The sequence below is a fragment of the Pecten maximus genome, chromosome 13 (assembly GCF_902652985.1).
Source record: "Pecten maximus chromosome 13, xPecMax1.1, whole genome shotgun sequence".
Classification (NCBI taxonomy): Eukaryota; Metazoa; Mollusca; class Bivalvia; order Pectinida; family Pectinidae; genus Pecten; species Pecten maximus.
The window spans coordinates 39,051,038-39,071,589 of NC_047027.1; the positions used below are offsets into that span (position 1 = coordinate 39,051,038).

The following is a 20,552-nucleotide window of genomic DNA, read 5'->3' on the forward strand; positions in this document are numbered from 1 at the left end:
CTGTGTTTATATCACTATGTTATCAGGTAGGTAGTTTTCTCTGTCTGTTTATATCACTATGTTATCAGGTAGGTAGTTTTTCTGTCTGTTTATATCACTATGTTATCAGGTAGGTAGTTTTCTGTGTTTATATCACTATGTTATCAGGTAGGTAGTTTTCTTGTCTGTTGATATCACTATGTTATCAGGTAGGTAGTTTTCTGTGTTTATATCACTATGTTATCAGGTAGGTAGTTTTCTGTGTTTATATCACTATGTTATCAGGTAGGTAGTTTTCTGTGTTTATATCACTATGTTATCAGGTAGGTAGTTTTCTCGTCTGTTTATATCACTATGTTATCAGGTAGGTAGTTTTCTCGTCTGTTTATATCACTATGTTATCAGGTAGGTAGTTTTCTCTGTCTGTTTATATCACTATGTTATCAGGTAGGTAGTTTTCTCGTCTGTTTATATCACTATGTTATCAGGTAGGTAGTTTTCTCGTCTGTTTATATCACTATGTTATCAGGTAGGTAGTTTTCTCGTCTGTTTATATCACTATGTTATCAGGTAGGTAGTTTTCTCTGTCTGTTTATATCACTATGTTATCAGGTAGGTAGTTTTCTCGTCTGTTTATATCACTATGTTATCAGGTAGGTAGTTTTCTCGTCTGTTTATATCACTATGTTATCAGGTAGGTAGTTTTCTCGTCTGTTTATATCACTATGTTATCAGGTAGGTAGTTTTCTCGTCTGTTTATATCACTATGTTATCAGGTAGGTAGTTTTCTCGTCTGTTTATATCACTATGTTATCAGGTAGGTAGTTTTCTCGTCTGTTTATATCACTATGTTATCAGGTAGGTAGTTTTCTCGTCTGTTTATATCACTATGTTATCAGGTAGGTAGTTCTCTCTGTTTATATCACTATGTTATCAGGTAGGTAGTTTTCTCTGTCTGTTTATATCACTATGTTATCAGGTAGGTAGTTTTCTCGTCTGTTTATATCACTATGTTATCAGGTAGGTAGTTTTCTCTGTCTGTTTATATCACTATGTTATCAGGTAGGTAGTTTTCTCGTCTGTTTATATCACTATGTTATCAGGTAGGTAGTTTTCTCGTCTGTTTATATCACTATGTTATCAGGTAGGTAGTTTTCTCGTCTGTTTATATCACTATGTTATCAGGTAGGTAGTTTTCTCTGTCTGTTTATATCACTATGTTATCAGGTAGGTAGTTTTCTCGTCTGTTTATATCACTATGTTATCAGGTAGGTAGTTTTCTGTGTTTATATCACTATGTTATCAGGTAGGTAGTTTTCTCGTCTGTTTATATCACTATGTTATCAGGTAGGTAGTTTTCTCTGTCTGTTTATATCACTATGTTATCAGGTAGGTAGTTTTCTCGTCTGTTTATATCACTATGTTATCAGGTAGGTAGTTTTCTCTGTCTGTTTATATCACTATGTTATCAGGTAGGTAGTTTTCTCGTCTGTTTATATCACTATGTTATCAGGTAGGTAGTTTTCTGTGTTTATATCACTATGTTATCAGGTAGGTAGTTTTCTCTGTCTGTTTATATCACTATGTTATCAGGTAGGTAGTTTTCTGTGTTTATATCACTATGTTATCAGGTAGGTAGTTTTCTCTGTCTGTTTATATCACTATGTTATCAGGTAGGTAGTTTTCTCTGTCTGTTTATATCACTATGTTATCAGGTAGGTAGTTTTCTCGTCTGTTTATATCACTATGTTATCAGGTAGGTAGTTTTCTGTGTTTATATCACTATGTTATCAGGTAGGTAGTTTTCTCTGTTTATATCACTATGTTATCAGGTAGGTAGTTTTCTCGTCTGTTTATATCACTATGTTATCAGGTAGGTAGTTTTCTCTGTTTATATCACTATGTTATCAGGTAGGTAGTTTTCTGTGTTTATATCACTATGTTATCAGGTAGGTAGTTTTCTCGTCTGTTTATATCACTATGTTATCAGGTAGGTAGTTTTCTCGTCTGTTTATATCACTATGTTATCAGGTAGGTAGTTTTCTGTGTTTATATCACTATGTTATCAGGTAGGTAGTTTTCTCTGTCTGTTTATATCACTATGTTATCAGGTAGGTAGTTTTCTCTGTCTGTTTATATCACTATGTTATCAGGTAGGTAGTTTTCTCGTCTGTTTATATCACTATGTTATCAGGTAGGTAGTTTTCTCGTCTGTTTATATCACTATGTTATCAGGTAGGTAGTTTTCTCGTCTGTTTATATCACTATGTTATCAGGTAGGTAGTTTTCTGTGTTTATATCACTATGTTATCAGGTAGGTAGTTTTCTCTGTCTGTTTATATCACTATGTTATCAGGTAGGTAGTTTTCTCTGTCTGTTTATATCACTATGTTATCAGGTAGGTAGTTTTCTCGTCTGTTTATATCACTATGTTATCAGGTAGGTAGTTTTCTGTGTTTATATCACTATGTTATCAGGTAGGTAGTTTTCTCGTCTGTTTATATCACTATGTTATCAGGTAGGTAGTTTTCTGTCTGTTTATATCACTATGTTATCAGGTAGGTAGTTTTCTCGTCTGTTTATATCACTATGTTATCAGGTAGGTAGTTTTCTCGTCTGTTTATATCACTATGTTATCAGGTAGGTAGTTTTCTCGTCTGTTTATATCACTATGTTATCAGGTAGGTAGTTTTCTCTGTCTGTTTATATCACTATGTTATCAGGTAGGTAGTTTTCTCTGTCTGTTTATATCACTATGTTATCAGGTAGGTAGTTTTCTCGTCTGTTTATATCACTATGTTATCAGGTAGGTAGTTTTCTCTGTCTGTTTATATCACTATGTTATCAGGTAGGTAGTTTTCTCTGTCTGTTTATATCACTATGTTATCAGGTAGGTAGTTTTCTCTGTTTTTGTCACTATGTTACCAGGTAGGTAGTTTTCTGTGTTTATATCACTATGTTATCAGGTAGGTAGTTTTCTCTGTCTGTTTATATCACTATGTTATCAGGTAGGTAGTTTCTCTGTCTGTTTATATCACTATGTTATCAGGTAGGTAGTTTTCTCTGTCTGTTTATATCACTATGTTATCAGGTAGGTAGTTTTCTCTGTCTGTTTATATCACTATGTTATCAGGTAGGTAGTTTTCTCGTCTGTTTATATCACTATGTTATCAGGTAGGTAGTTTTCTGTGTTTATATCACTATGTTATCAGGTAGGTAGTTTTCTCGTCTGTTTATATCACTATGTTATCAGGTAGGTAGTTTTCTGTGTTTATATCACTATGTTATCAGGTAGGTAGTTTTCTCGTCTGTTTATATCACTATGTTATCAGGTAGGTAGTTTTCTCGTCTGTTTATATCACTATGTTATCAGGTAGGTAGTTTTCTCGTCTGTTTATATCACTATGTTATCAGGTAGGTAGTTTTCTCTGTGTTTATATCACTATGTTATCAGGTAGGTAGTTTTCTCGTCTGTTTTTGTCACTATGTTATCAGGTAGGTAGTTTTCTGCGTTTATATCACTATGTTACCAGGTAGGTAGTTTTCTCTGTCTGTTTATATCACTATGTTATCAGGTAGGTAGTTTTTCTGTGTTTATATCACTATGTTATCAGGTAGGTAGTTTTCTCGTCTGTTGATATCACTATGTTATCAGGTAGGTAGTTTTCTCGTCTGTTTTTGTCACTATGTTACCAAGTTGCTATTTTTACCTTCCAGTCGCGACGTCACTTCTGTGGTTTTGGTCTGCTTTTCTGTGTTGATGATACTCCTTTGCATATACATCTTCAATTTACGAAGCTACTACTATACAGACCTATGTCGGATATCTCCGCAGTACTGCTTCTGTTAAGAAATATGACCGTTTCTCTAGAAATCCCACTTTGTACAGAGCTATGACGTCCAACTTTATATTGAGCTATGACGGATTCCCCCGAAGTCCAACTTCATATTGAGCTATGACGGATTCCCCCGAAGTCCAACTTCATATTGAGCTATGACGGATTCCCCCGAAGTCCAACTTCATATTGAGCTATGACGGATTCCCCCGAAGTCCAACTTTATATTGAGCTATGACGGATTCCCCCGAAGTCCAACTTTATATTGAGCTATGACGGATTCCCCCGATGTCCAACTTTATATTGAGCTATGACGGATTCTTCCGAAGTCCAACTTTATATTGAGCTATGACGGATTCTTCCGAAGTCCAACTTTATATCGAGCTATGACGGATTCTTCCGAAGTCAAACTTTATATCGAATAATGACGGATTCTTCCGAAGTCCAGCTATGTTAAGGTCTATGGCTGATTCCAATGTTGGTCTGGTTGTGTAAACATGGTCACTGCAAAATGTTGCTCTATTGTTTTCCTCTGTTATATGTCTTTCAAAAGAGGAAACCATTCATTTTTACTCTATTTTTATCGGCTTTATTGATGTATTGAACGTTTGCTCTGTACATAACGTCGTAAACATAAGATAACATTGCTGTATGATTTCAGACCCCGAATCTGGTATACCATACTTCTACACGGGTGTGGCGTTGATGGCAGTGGCCTCTCTTATACTGGTTACTTTTGGTGTCGGCGTTGCTATCAAGCTTAAACGAGGTAAATCATTCCTGTGCAAATAGTTGTATGTGTTTACGTTATTGTAGGTAGAATAGAGAAAGTTTGTCAATGTAGTGTATGGGTTTGTCAATGGGTCGTTACAAACGAAAATCTTGAGATTTGATTGATAGTTGGCGAAATCAATCAATCAATCAATCAATCAATCAATCAATCAATCAATCAATCAATCAATCAATATAATTTGCCATTCTAATGTAGACGCGACTAATGAAAATGATCCTGAAGTTGATCCCGTGTTAAGTAATCTTATTGAGTTCAATTAACCGTGCCCAAAAAAACCCCAACTGAATACATAACAAATAACGGGGCTGATTAAAACAGTATCCCTCTCGTATGAACCATAAACCTTTATACATTGACGCTAATCTTTTTTAGGCGAGATACCTTTTAAACTTCCTGTAGTATTTTGTTCGCGTGCAGACCGTGAGCCAGATCCATTGTATGAGGACTTAGAAAACCTGGGAAAGAGTGACGCCCCTGTAATCGGTAAGTTACTGATCCCTCTATAAAACTGACGCCCCAGTAATCGGTAAGTTACTGATCCCTCTATAAAACTGACGCCCCAGTAATCAGTAAGTTACTGATCCCTCTATAAAACTGACGCCCCAGTAATCAGTAAGTTACTGATCCCTCTATAAAACTGACGCCCCAGTAATCAGTAAGTTACTGATCCCTCTATAAAACTGACGCCCCTGTAATCAGTAAGTTACTGATCCCTCTATAAAACTGATGCCCCAGTAATCGGTAAGTTACTGATCCCTCTATAAAACTGACGCCCCAGTAATCGGTAAGTTACTGATCCCTCTATAAAACTGACGCCCCAGTAATCGGTAAGTTACTGATCCCTCTATAAAACTGACGCCCCAGTAATCGGTAAGTTACTGATCCCTCTATAAAACTGACGCCCCAGTAATCGGTAAGTTACTGATCCCTCTATAAAACTGACGCTCCTGTAATCAGTAAGTTACTGATCCCTCTATAAAACTGACGCCCCAGTAATCGGTAAGTTACTGATCCCTCTATAAAACTGACGCTCCTGTAATCGGTAAGTTACTGATCCCTCTATAAAACTGACGCTCCTGTAATCAGTAAGTTACTGATCCCTCTATAAAACTGACGCCCCAGTAATCGGTAAGTTACTGATCCCTCTATAAAACTGACGCTCCTGTAATCAGTAAGTTACTGATCCCTCTATAAAACTGACGCTCCTGTAATCAGTAAGTTACTGATCCCTCTATAAAACTGACGCCCCAGTTATCGGTAAGTTACTGATCCCTCTATAAAACTGACGCCCCAGTAATCGGTAAGTTACTGATCCCTCTATAAAACTGACGCTCCTGTAATCAGTAAGTTACTGATCCCTCTATAAAACTGACGCTCCTGTTATCGGTAAGTTACTGATCCCTCTATAAAACTGACGCCCCAGTAATCGGTAAGTTACTGATCCCTCTATAAAACTGACGCCCCAGTAATCGGTAAGTTACTGATCCCTCTATAAAACTGACGCCCCAGTAATCGGTAAGTTACTGATCCCTCTATAAAACTGACGCTCCTGTAATCAGTAAGTTACTGATCCCTCTATAAAACTGACGCTCCTGTAATCGGTAAGTTACTGATCCCTCTATAAAACTGACGCCCCTGTAATCAGTAAGTTACTGATCCCTCTATAAAACTGACGCCCCAGTAATCGGTAAGTTACTGATCCCTCTATAAAACTGACGCCCCAGTAATCGGTAAGTTACTGATCCCTCTATAAAACTGACGCTCCTGTAATCAGTAAGTTACTGATCCCTCTATAAAACTGACGCCCCAGTAATCGGTAAGTTACTGATCCCTCTATAAAACTGACGCTCCTGTTATCGGTAAGTTACTGATCCCTCTATAAAACTGACGCTCCTGTTATCGGTAAGTTACTGATCCCTCTATAAAACTGACGCCCCAGTAATCAGTAAGTTACTGATCCCTCTATAAAACTGACGCCCCAGTAATCGGTAAGTTACTGATCCCTCTATAAAACTGTAAAAGTGCACCGTGTTATTTCTCGATTTCGTTGTTGTTACATCAGAGTGTGTTATACATAGTTTATCATATGTTCTCTCACATTTGTTCATTGCCAGTTAACCTCAAAACTCGCCCTATTTGCCTTTGTTTATATCATCCTTTTCTACGTTTTTTCCGTGTTTTTCCACAGAATCCCCGTCAAAATATTATCTTGACTGTTGGTACCCCATACAACCTTTTTTCTTATCACCCTGACCATTGGTGTCTCCCTATTAAATTTTCCTCATATGTCCAACTTATACATATGACATTGATGGACTGTTTTCTTCGCGGGTTTTACACTCAAATAAATACGAATAGTTTTACTTTGTTTCAGAAAAGAGAATTAAAAATTCCAGGTAAGATACAAATCATTATGTGATCTAATGATGTAAAATTCAAATAAGCATTAGACCATTTTTAGCTCACCTGGTCCGAAGGTGACTTATGCCATACCGTGGCGTCCGGTGTCCGTCGTCTTCTGTTCGCAGTTGTCAATTTACTTCTTCTACTTACCTACTGGAATCACCCCTAGGTTGGCGGGATTGAAAATCATACAGATGATGGTGCTGACCCCCTAGGGACCTGAGGGGCGGGGCTAAAATTGGTTCATTTGGCAGTATTGATATTAATGACTTCTTCTCTTAAACTAAGCAATGTATGACTTTTATATTTCAGTGGTCACATCCCTAGGTTACTGGGATTCAAATGTTTATAAATGTTGGGTCTGACCCCAAGGGGTATGAAGGTCGGGGCAAAAGAGTATCATTTGTCTATATTGCTATATACGACTTCTTGTATGATCCCCATCCCTTAACCATATATATCATTGCTGGTCATCAAAATATAAACACGTTCATGTTGTAAAAATAGGCCCTTGGTTCTCTCCCAAATCCATGAAGACTTAGTTTCTTGGTTATATTTTTGAAACTGTTTAGGTCTCCACCCCATAGCCATACATAGCATTGCTGAGCATCAAGGGATACATACGACCAGGGTGTTAAAATAGACCCAGGGGTCTCTCCCCATCCCAAGGGATTAGTTTCTTTAAACACAATCATTATAAACAATCCCTGGGGACTTTTCACACCCATCTGGAGTGACCTTCGTTTCAGGGTTATATCTTTGAAGCAGTTGAGATCCCTACCCTATGATCATAGATAACATTGTTTGACATCAACAAATACAGCTAAATTGAACATGGCCATTATTTTGACGTTTGGTCAAATCAATCAGGTGAACGATACAGTCCCTTGCGGCCTCTTGTTTTACATTTTGATTGTGTAGATCACACTTTTTTAAGACATACAGTAGAAATATCTGCTTTACGACAACCACCCATAAGGTAACCTGTCTATTTATAAGGTAACCTGTCTATTTATAAGGTAACCTGTCTATTTATAACCACCCATAAGGTAACCTGTCTATTTATAAGGTAACCTGTCTATTTATAAGGTAACCTGTGTGGTAACCTGTCTATTTATAAGGTAACCTGTCTATTTATAAGGTAACCTGTGTGGTAACCTGTCTATTTATAAGGTAACCTGTCTATTTATAAGATAACCTGTCTATTTATAAGGTAACCTGTCTAGTCTATTTATAAGGTAACCTGTCTATTTATAAGATAACCTGTCTATTTATAAGGTAACCTGTCTATTTATAAGGTAACCTGTCTATTTATAAGGTAACCTGTCTATTTATAAGATAACCTGTCTATTTATAAGGTAACCTGTCTATTTATAAGGTAACCTGTCTATTTATAAGGTAACCTGTCTATTTATAACCACCCATAAGGTAACCTGTCTATTTATAAGGTAACCTGTCTATTTATAAGGTAACCTGTGTGGTAACCTGTCTATTTATAAGGTAACCTGTCTATTTATAACCACCCATAAGGTAACCTGTCTATTTATAACCACCCATAAGGTAACCTGTCTATTTATAACCACCCATAAGGTAACCTGTCTATTTATAACCACCCATAAGGTAACCTGTCTATTTATAAGGTAACCTGTCTATTTATAAGGTAACCTGTCTATTTATAAGGTAACCTGTCTATTTATAACCACCCATAAGGTAACCTGTCTATTTATAAGGTAACCTGTCTATTTATAAGGTAACCTGTCTATTTATAAGATAACCTGTCTATTTATATAACTCTTTTTGAAAGGTTTTAATTATTTTACTTAGAACAAACTAACCCCCACCTCTGCTCATAAAAAATACAGAAAAATAAAATGGCTCTCATCATATGATAAATGCTGAACGAGAAAACATTAATTGTCCACCATTTACCTTTCATTTTCCAGAAAAGCTAAAGGCGATGGGAAAACTTCTCTTGGACTGGTCTCCGGTGTGTACAATTCCATTGCTTCAAGTATACATGTTGGTAGGTAAAGCAGCAATCACAACGGAACTGATAAAACAACTTAAAATAGAATAACGGACAACATTTCAAATTAATCAGACAATAAGAAGGTTTAGTGAGCTGATGTTTTAGTGAGCTGATGTTTTAGTGAACTGATGTTTTAGTGAGCGGATGTTTTAGTGAGCTGATGTTTAGTGAGCTGATGTTTAGTGAGCTGATATTTAAGTGAGCTGATGTTTTTATTAACCTGATGTTTTAGTGCGCTGATATTTTAGTGAATTGATATTTTAGAGATCTGATACATGTATTGGAGTAATATGATGTAGTATTGATCTGATGTTTTAGTAATCGGATGTATTAGTGAGTTGATGTATAAGTGAGCTGATATTTAAGTGAGCTGATATTTTATTGGGCAGATGTGTTAGTGCGCTGTTAGTGAGCTGATGTTTTAGTGATCGAATATTTTTGTGATACGATGTTTTAGTGAGCTGATATTTTAGTGATCAGATGTTTTAGTGAGCTGATATTTTAGTGATCTGGTGTTTTAGTGAGCTAATGTTTTAGGTATCAGATGTTTTAGGTATCAGATGTTTTAGGTATCAGATGTTTAGTTGAGCTGATGATATAATGTAGCATCCGTCGTCCTTTAACGTGTCACTTTCAAGCACCTTCCAGAAAACGGTTGTAACTCGAGATTTTATACTGTTATTTGGTTTTTACCATCTCTAAGTTCCAGAAAAACAGAACTAGAAAACAGCCCCATGACGAGCGTATTTATAGAGGGCGTTTAACGCAAGTCCCATTCAGATGTAAAGTTTCGTGATTACTGTCCTGATATTGAGTACGATCGACCTTGACCTTGGTCATACAACCGACGCGACCAGGTAGACGCCATTTTATATCGCGATCATGTTCATCATCACGACCTACATTGAAATTTTCTGTTTCCATTTTATTTTCCAGAAGGCGGAACCAAGAAAGATAAGTACGTTCCTACCTTAACTCCTATCTCCCCATTTCGGTATGGATATTCTGGTTAATTTCTGCTTAGGCTGTTACTGTTATGTATACAGTAAAGTATTCGTTGTTCTCTAGAATATCATAAGGCTACTTATTATGTGTGTACATTGTATATAGGGATATATCACCCAAGGGTCACAAAATGTGGTGAAACCCGAGGCTTGTCAAAGGTTTTGTGATGAGGGTGGAATGTCCCTATCCGACATACACACATAATGAAAGAGAATCTCTCTCATATCTCTACCAAAATTCTGGCAAAGAATGTCTCTCAACCATCAATTTTCTTATTTTGTTTTTCTTTATTTGAAGTTCTTAACAAAAAGACTTAAGATATTCTGACAGATCTAACTCATTTTCACTAACCTGTAAGTTAGCACACATATTTCCTTTCTTTATGGTTTAAAGATGAACGCATGTATAATTTGCCGACACAGATTGCCGTAACTTGAACGACTATTGACATGTCCTTGATCAAAATATTGACATCAGAGAAAAAAAAGATAAAAATGAATTTCTATTACCAATACTTTGAAAAATCAGCGAGGAAATTAGTTTTGCCAATTTTACATATACATGTACTTAGTTGCACTTCGACCTATTTTATCATTTTACGAAATACATCGTACTTTTTATTGTCCAGTCACTTTTTTATGAAATACTTCGTCACTGCATGACATCACGACTATCACTGGAATTCCATTCACATAGTTTAAAGGCTTTTTCGAGTGGTGTCGATCTCGATCGTCATAAAACGGCGATGTTTCGTGGGCGGTCATATCAACGGTGATTTTGGCAACTTTATGCGTGGAACAGTGACTCGATACGAATATTCGATGTTTTCTGTTACATGTGTTACATGTGTTAACCGGTTTTCTTGATGGAATGTCTAAGGTAAATAACGACGATGATATTGTAAGGCTAGAATGACAGATTTCCTAGTTAGTCTACACAAATATAGGCTCTGTTACAATTAAGATATCTTCTTATATGAACATTGAGGTTTGTCATGTTTACTAAATGTTTGTTACTTTAGGAGCCAAAAATCGTCTGAAAATGTGCCACACGCACACTCTAGGATAAGTCCAAATACACCTAGAGTAAGCAAAATATCAGGCCCCTGTGCAAACGTAGACGGAACCATTTTGTCGGTCGTGGTGTTTGCCATTTTTTTTTTTTTTAAGTATGAATTCATTGCCCGCTGATTGTGTGACAAACCTGCATGGTAGGCGCTGTTCTGTTACAGTAGGCATGTACAGTTTAGTCTAGTCGCTTTACCTCTAACCCTATCTGTTTATTGCTGGTGGTAATCATATATTTTTATAGTCCAACTTTTAAAACCTGACACCGGCGATGATAGCTGATATATATGTGAACACAAGCAGGGGACGTTGTAAGAATTGTCCCCCTTGAACGCAGACTACTCCGTGGGCATGAAAAGCAGTGTAAGATAGATATTTCTTAAATCTATCTAACATGAAGAGATATGTGATAAACCCTTCAGCAGAATAATAGCAAACAAAAAAACTTAGATTATGCTAACTCACCCCTTATGACAAAAGGTTGATGTATTTACTAGTAATATGAATTGTTGGTAGAGTTCCGGACATAAGATATCATCATATCTACAGCCACACAAAGCAACTAACAAAACAGTGATGACAGTTTTGATAAGACGGAGTGTTAAATCATGACAACGATAATCCACCGTAAACCTTCAGATTCGGGATAAGATGTTGTTAGATAATGACGTGTTTTGTTTGTAGTGCTGGTAACATATATGACGACATCCCTGTTGGGTCAGCCTTATTCACCTCTTCCCGTGCGGGGTCAACAGCCTCACAAGTAGAAGGAAAAGTCAGACTAGCTGTTCCAAAGAGCGAACCAGAGGTATCACAAAACTTTCTTATTGTGTATGACACCTTTAACTGATAACGCTGTTCTACTCATATGTAGATTAATAATATTGCTGATCGTTTTCTTATTTGAAGACACTTGTGTTACTAAAACACGATATTTCTCCCTAAAATACGTATTTGTTGGAAGTAATACCATTAACTTTACCTACACCATAATATGTAACATCCCAAGTCTAATATTCCACATTATTTTAACTTCACCATAATAACTAACATTCTGAGGCTAACATTTCACATTATTTTACCTTAACCATAATAACTAACATCCCAAGTCTAACATTCCACATTATTTTACCTTAACCATAATAACTAACATCCCAAGTCTAATATTCCACATTATTTTACCTTAACCATAATAACTAACATCCCAAGTCTAATATTCCACATTATTTTACCTTAACCATAATAACTAACATCCCAAGTCTAACATTTCACATTATTTTACCTTAACCATAATAACTAACATCCCGAGTCTAACATTTCACATTATTTTACCTTAACCATAATAACTAACATCCCAAGTCTAATATTCCACATTAGTTTACCTTAACCGTAATAACTAACATTCTGAGTCTAACATTCCACATTATTTTACCTTAACCGTAATAACTAACATTCTGAGTCTAACATTCCACATTATTTTACCTTAACCATAATAACTAACATCCCAAGTCTAACATTTCACATTATTTTACCTTAACCGTAATAACTAACATTCTGAGTCTAACATTCCACATTATTTTACCTTAACCGTAATAACTAACATTCTGAGTCTAACATTCCACATTATTTTACCTTAACCATAATACTAACATCCCGAGTCTAACATTCCACATTATTTTACCTTAACCATAATACTAACATCCCGAGTCTAACATTTCACATTATTTTACCTTAACCATAATAACTAACATCCCAAGTCTAATATTCCACATTATTTTACCTTAACCGTAATAACTAACATTCTGAGTCTAACATTCCACATTATTTTACCTTAACCGTAATAACTAACATTCTGAGTCTAACATTTCACATTATTTTACCTTAACCATAATAACTAACATCCCGAGTCTAACATTCCACATTATTTTACCTTAACCATAATAACTAACATCCCGAGTCTAACATTCCACATTATTTTACCTTAACCATAATAACTAACATCCCGAGTCTAACATTTCACATTATTTTACCTTAACCATAATAACTAACATCCCAAGTCTAACATTTCACAATATTTTACCTTAACCGTAATAACTAACATTCTGAGTCTAACATTTCACATTATTTTACCTTAACCATAATAACTAACATCCCGAGTCTAACATTCCACATTATTTTACCTTAACCATAATAACTAACATCCCGAGTCTAACATTCCACATTATTTTACCTTAACCATAATAACTAACATCCCGAGTTTAACATTCCACATTATTTTAATTTACCAGACAATACCGTTTGACTCCCTGACACGAGCATTAACCACTTTTCGGAGTCACGTGTGTTTCCTGTTTAATTTGTTTCAATGACGTCATGTTTATTGCTGATAGAAGGATGTGTACGCGACATCAGAGAAGAAGAAGCCGCCGCCGATATTTAAGAAGCCTCCGAGTCGTAAATATAAGTGTACAGTGGCCACTATAGACGATGAAACCCAGGACCTGGAGCCCGGGAACCCCCCGACAACCATGGGGGCTGATGGGCCCGAAATAGGTAGATAATGTATACATGTACGTGGGAACGAAATAGAGTTATAGGAAACAGAAAAATGGTCACCTTTATCACTCGCCCCTTTATCTTGTGCTTTTGATGGGGATTTATTTTCACTATGTATATTAGCGGGCTGGAGTTAGAAGCGGATTCGTTATTCGTTATAAGGGATTCGAATAACGAATCTGTAGCCAGCCGCGGATGGGGGATTCAGATTTTGATGTTCAATAAGTATTGTTCTTATAAAATATGATTGGAGATTTCAATAACAAATCCGCTGCCAGCAGCAGATCTGGTGTTAAGTTATATAATCCCCAATGATAACACGAAGCTAAATAATGACACATGCACAAATAACATCCGTGCCATAGAATGTATTGAAGACTTGAAATACAGACAAAGATAAGGTGGTCAAGGTGTTTATGTGTATGTTAAATGCTTACATATCTGATGATACCAGTTCATTGTTTTTCCCTTTTACAGGTCAACTATCTGAATTGTAAGTATGATCTTTGCTTGTTATTCTTACTGATATCTATCTCACGATGCTGACACTACTCGCTAACAGAACATGATGGAATATCTGTTAAAAGTCCACACCCTTTCCCAAGATGGTGTGGAATAAAATAAAATAGTCGAAAATGTATTGTATTGTTTTGGGTATGATAAGATAATATGTAAAAACTCGAAGATTATTAGATATTTCTCGTTTTAACAAAACTCAATGATTTGTAAACAAACTTGCTGTAGGAAAGAGGACGAACCAGAAAAAGATGACTCACGCTGCGAGTACATGGATATGCGTGTTCCAGGTATGTAATGGTATAAACGGGTAGGTATGTAATGATATAAACGGGTAGGTATGTAATGATATAAACGGGTAGGTATGTAATGATATAAACGGGTAGGTATGTAATGGTATAAACGGGTAGGTATGATATAAACGGGTAGGTATGATATAAACGGGTAGGTATGTAATGATATAAACGGGTAGGTATGTAATGGTATAAACGGGTAGGTATGATATAAACGGGTAGGTATGTAATGATATAAACGGGTAGGTATGTAATGGTATAAACGGGTAGGTATGTAATGATATAAACGGGTAGGTATGATATAAACGGGTAGGTATGTAATGGTATAAACGGGTAGGTATGTAATGATATAAACGGGTAGGTATGATATAAACGGGTAGGTATGTAATGATATAAACGGGTAGGTATGTAATGGTATAAACGGGTAGGTATGTAATGATATAAACGGGTAGGTATGTAATGATATAAACGGGTAGGTATGTAATGATATAAACGGGTAGGTATGTAATGATATAAACGGGTAGGTATGTAATGATATAAACGGGTAGGTATGTAATGGTATAAACGGGTAGGTATGTAATGATATAAACGGGTAGGTATGTAATGGTATAAAACGGGTAGGTATGTAATGATATAAACGGGTAGGTATGTAATGATATAAACGGGTAGGTATGTAATGATATAAACGGGTAGGTATGTAATGATATAAACGGGTAGGTATGTAATGATATAAACGGGTAGGTATGTAATGATATAAACGGGTAGGTATGTAATGATATAAACGGGTAGGTATGTAATGGTATAAACGGGTAGGTATGTAATGATATAAACGGGTAGGTATGTAATGATATAAACGGGTAGGTATGTAATGATATAAACGGGTAGGTATGTAATGATATAAACGGGTAGGTATGTAATGATATAAACGGGTAGGTATGTATGATATAAACGGGTAGGTATGTAATGATATAAACGGGTAGGTATGTAATGATATAAACGGGTAGGTATGTAATGATATAAACGGGTAGGTATGTAATGATATAAACGGGAGGTATGTAATGATATAAACGGGTAGGTATGTAATGATATAAACGGGTAGGTATGTAAGATAAACGGGTAGGTATGTAATGATATAAAGGGTAGGTATAGTATGATATAAACGGTAGGTATGATATATAAACGGTAGGTATGTAAGATAAAACGGGTATGTATTGTAAAAAACGGGTAGGTATTAATGATATAAATAGCTAGTATGTAATGATATAACAGTCGTAGGTAAGTAAATTTTAAACGGGATAGCTGGTTAGGTATGTAATGTATAAACGGGTAGGTTATGTAATGATATAAACGGGTAGGTATGTAATGATATAAACGGGTAGGTAGATGATAAAACGGGTAGGTATGTAATTGGTATATTAAAAACGGGTAGGTATGTAATAAAACGGAGTAGTATGATAAACGGGTAGGTATGTAATGATATAAACGGGTAGGTATGTAATGATATAAACGGGTAGGTATGATATAAACGGGTAGGTATGTAATGATATAAACGGGTAGGTATGTAATGGTATAAACGGGTAGGTATGTAATGATATAAACGGGTAGGTATGTAATGATATAAACGGGTAGGTATGTAATGATATAAACGGGTAGGTATGTAATGATATAAACGGGTAGGTATGTAATGATATAAACGGGTAGGTATGTAATGATATAAACGGGTAGGTATGTAATGATATAAACGGGTAGGTATGTAATGATATAAACGGGTAGGTATGTAATGATATAAACGGGTAGGTATGTAATGATATAAACGGGTAGGTATGTAATGATATAAACGGGTAGGTATGTAATGATATAAACGGGTAGGTATGTAATGATATAAACGGGTAGGTATGTAATGATATAAACGGGTAGGTATGTAATGATATAAACGGGTAGGTATGTAATGATATAAACGGGTAGGTATGTAATGATATAAACGGGTAGGTATGTAATTGTATAAACGGGTAGGTATGTAATGATATAAACGGGTAGGTATGTAATGATATAAACGGGTAGGTATGTAATGATATAAACGGGTAGGTATGTATGTATATAAAACGGGTAGGTATGTAATGGATATAAACGGTAGGTATGTAATGATATAAACGGGTAGGTATGTAATGATATAAACGGGTAGGTATGTATGATATAAACGGGTAGGTATGTAATGATATAAACGGGTAGGTATGTAATGATATAAACGGGTAGGTATGTAATGATATAAACGGGTAGGTATGTAATGATATAAACGGGTAGGTATGTAATGATATAAACGGGTAGGTATGTAATGATATAAACGGGTAGGTATGTAATGATATAAACGGGTAGGTATGTAATGATATAAACGGGTAGGTATGTAATTGTATAAACGGGTAGGTATGTAATGATATAAACGGGTAGGTATGTAATGATTAAAACGGGTAGGTATGTAATGATATAAACGGGTAGGTATGTAATGATATAAACGGGTAGGTATGTAATGATATAAACGGGTAGGTATGTAATGATATAAACGGGTAGGTATGTAATTGATATAAACGGGTAGGTATGTAATGATATAAACGGGTAGGTATGTAATGATATAAACGGGTAGGTATGTAATGATATAAACGGGTAGGTATGATGATATAAACGGGTAGGTATGTTAATGATATAAACGGGTAGGTATGTAATGATAAAACGGGTAGGTATGTATGATATAAACGGGTTAGGTATGTAATGATATCAACGGGTAGGTATGTAATGATATAACGGGTAGGTATGTAATGATATAACCGGGGTAGGTATGTAATGATATAAACGGGTAGGTATTAATGATATAAACGGTAGGTATGTAATGATATAAACGGGTAGGTATGTAATGTATATAACGGGTAGGTATGTAATGATATAAACGGGTAGGTATGTAATGATATAAACGGGTAGGTAATGTAATGATATAAACGGGTAGGTATGTAATGATATAAACGGGTAGGTATGTAATGATATAAACGGGTAGGTATGTAATGATATAAACGGGTAGGTATGTAATGATATAAACGGGTAGGTATGTAATGATATAAACGGGTAGGTATGTAATGATATAAACGGGTAGGTATGTAATGATATAAACGGGTAGGTATGTAATGATATAAACGGGTAGGTATGTAATGATATAAACGGGTAGGTATGTAATGATATAAACGGGTAGGTATGATATAAACGGGTAGGTATGTAATGATATAAACGGGTAGGTATGTAATGATATAAACGGGTAGGTATGTAATGATATAAACGGGTAGGTATGTAATGATATAAACGGGTAGGTATGTAATGATATAAACGGGTAGGTATGTAATTGTATAAACGGGTAGGTATGTAATGATATAAACGGGTAGGTATGTAATGATATAAACGGGTAGGTATGTAATGATATAAACGGGTAGGTATGTATGATATAACGGGTAGGTATGTAATGATATAAACGGGTAGGTAGTAATGATATAAACGGGTAGGTATGTAATGATTAAACGGGTAGGTAGTATGATATAAACGGGTAGGTATGTATGATATAAACGGGTAGGTATGTAATGATATAACGGGTAGGTATGTAATGATATAACGGGTAGGTATTAATGATATAAACGGGTAGGTATGTAATGATATAAACGGGTAGGTATGTAATGATATAAAACGGGTAGGTATGTAATGATATAAACGGGTAGTATGTATGATATAAACGGGTAGGTATGTATGATATAAACGGTAGGTATGTAATGGGATATAAACGGGTAGTATGTAATGATATAAACGGGTAGGTATGTAATGATTAAACGGGTAGTGTAATGCATTAAACGGGTAGGTATGTAATGATATAAACGGGTAGGTATGTAATTGTATAAACGGGTAGGTATGTAATGATATAAACGGGTAGGTATGTAATGGTATAAACGGGAAGGTATGTAATGATATAAACGGGTAGGTATGTAATGATATAAACGGGTGGGTACGTAATGATATAAACGGGTAGGTATGTAATTGTATAAACGGGTAGGTATGTAATGATATAAACGGGTAGGTATGTAATGATATAAACGGGTAGGTATGTAATGATATAAACGGGTAGGTATGTAATGATATAAACGGGCGGGTACGTAATGATATAAACGGGTAGGTATGTAATGATATAAACGGGTAGGTATGTAATTGTATAAACGGGTAGGTATGTAATGATATAAACGGGTAGGTATGTAATGATATAAACGGGTAGGTATGTAATGATATAAACGGGTAGGTATGATATAAACGGGTAGGTATGTAATTGTATAAACGGGTAGTTATGTAATGATATAAACGGGTAGGTATGTAATGATATAAACGGGTAGGTATGTAATGATATAAACGGGTAGGTATGTAATGATATAAACGGGTAGGTATGTAATGATATAAACGGGTAGGTATGTAATGATATAAACGGGTATGTAATGATATAAACGGGTAGGTATGTAATGGTATAAACGGGTATGTAATGATATAAACGGGTAGGTATGTAATGATATAAACGGGTAGGTATGTAATGATATAAACGGGTAGGTATGTAATGATATAAACGGGTAGGTATGTAATGAAATAAACGGGTAGGTATGTAATGATATAAACGGGTAGGTATGTAATGATATAAACGGGTATGTAATGGTATAAACGGGTAGGTATGTAATGGTATAAACGGGTAGGTATGTATTGATATAAACGGGTAGGTATGTAATGGTATAAACGGGTAGGTATGTAATGATATAAACGGGTAGGTATGTAATGATATAAACGGGTAGGTATGTAATTGTATAAACGGGTAGGTATGTAATGATATAAACGGGTATGTAATGATATAAACGGGTAGGTATGTAATGGTATAAACGGGTAGGTATGTAATGATATAAACGGGTAGGTATGTAATGATATAAACGGGTAGGTATGTAATGATATAAACGGGTAGGTATGTAATGATATAAACGGGTAGGTATGTAATTGTATAAACGGGTAGGTATGTAATGATATAAACGGGTAGGTATGTAATGATATAAACGGGTAGGTATGTAATGATATAAACGGGTAGGTATGTAATGATATAAACGGGTAGGTATGTAATGATATAAACGGGTAGGTATGTAATGATATAAACGGGTAGGTATGTAATGATATAAACGGGTATGTAATGATATAAACGGGTAGGTATGTAATGATATAAACGGGTATGTATGTAATGATATAAACGCTTCGGTATGTCATGATATAAACGGGTAGGTATGTAATGATATAAACGGGTAGGTATGTAATGATATAAACGGGTAGGTATGTAATGATATAAACGGGTGGGTGCGTAATTGTATAAACGGGTAGGTATGTAATGATATAAACGGCTAAATATGAAAAAAGCATGAAATGTATATCTAGTTTTATTTTGTCTTGCTCTTTATTGTAGAACAACCAAATGAAACTGAGTATGTGGATGTGCAAAGACCACGGAAGGAACCGGAAAAAGACAGTTGATATGTCGTGTTAAAGACAGTTGATATGTCGTGTTAAAGACAGTTGATATGTCGTGTTAAAGACAGTTGATATGTCGTGAAAAATACAGTTGATATGTCATGATAAAGACAGTTGATATGTCGTGATAAAGACAGTTGATATGTCATGATAAAGACAGTTGATATGTCGTGAAAAAGACGGTTGATATGTCGTGAAAAAAACAGTTGATATGTCGTGATAAAGACGGTTGATATGTCGTGAAAAAGACAGTTGATATGTCGTGAAAAAGACAGTTGATATGTCATGAAAAAGACAGTTGATATGCCATGAAAAAGACGGTTGATATGTCGTGAAACACCCTGACTAAACTCTCATCTGGAAGGAATAAACAACATTGTAGTCTCAAAGCCTGACTGACTTTTTACTGTAAAACAACATTCTGACTAAATTATCGTCTGGAGGGATTTGAAAACATTGTGCACTCACAGCCTGAAAATGATATCTACTATAAACCAATATTGTGGT

At 35.5% G+C, this 20,552-nt stretch overlaps 1 protein-coding gene across 4 annotated transcripts in view; it reads left to right on the forward strand.

Annotated features, from left to right (window-relative positions):
* LOC117341074 overlaps nucleotides 1–20,434 on the forward strand; it is a 36,911-nt gene extending 16,477 nt beyond the window's left edge. For 3 of the 4 annotated variants that reach the window (XM_033902905.1, XM_033902907.1, XM_033902908.1), the window contains 10 exons: nucleotides 4,477–4,584; nucleotides 4,981–5,091; nucleotides 6,983–7,004; nucleotides 8,955–9,034; nucleotides 9,977–9,998; nucleotides 11,797–11,920; nucleotides 13,503–13,665; nucleotides 14,146–14,161; nucleotides 14,413–14,474; nucleotides 19,981–20,434. In XM_033902905.1, coding sequence (XP_033758796.1) covers nucleotides 4,477–4,584; nucleotides 4,981–5,091; nucleotides 6,983–7,004; nucleotides 8,955–9,034; nucleotides 9,977–9,998; nucleotides 11,797–11,920; nucleotides 13,503–13,665; nucleotides 14,146–14,161; nucleotides 14,413–14,474; nucleotides 19,981–20,048 — 776 coding nt within the window. In that variant the 3' untranslated portion in view covers nucleotides 20,049–20,434. The remainder of the gene's footprint in view (nucleotides 1–4,476; nucleotides 4,585–4,980; nucleotides 5,092–6,982; nucleotides 7,005–8,954; nucleotides 9,035–9,976; nucleotides 9,999–11,796; nucleotides 11,921–13,502; nucleotides 13,666–14,145; nucleotides 14,162–14,412; nucleotides 14,475–19,980) is intronic. The other variant, XM_033902906.1, reaches the window with a different exon arrangement.
* Nucleotides 20,435–20,552: the final 118 nt, after the last annotated feature.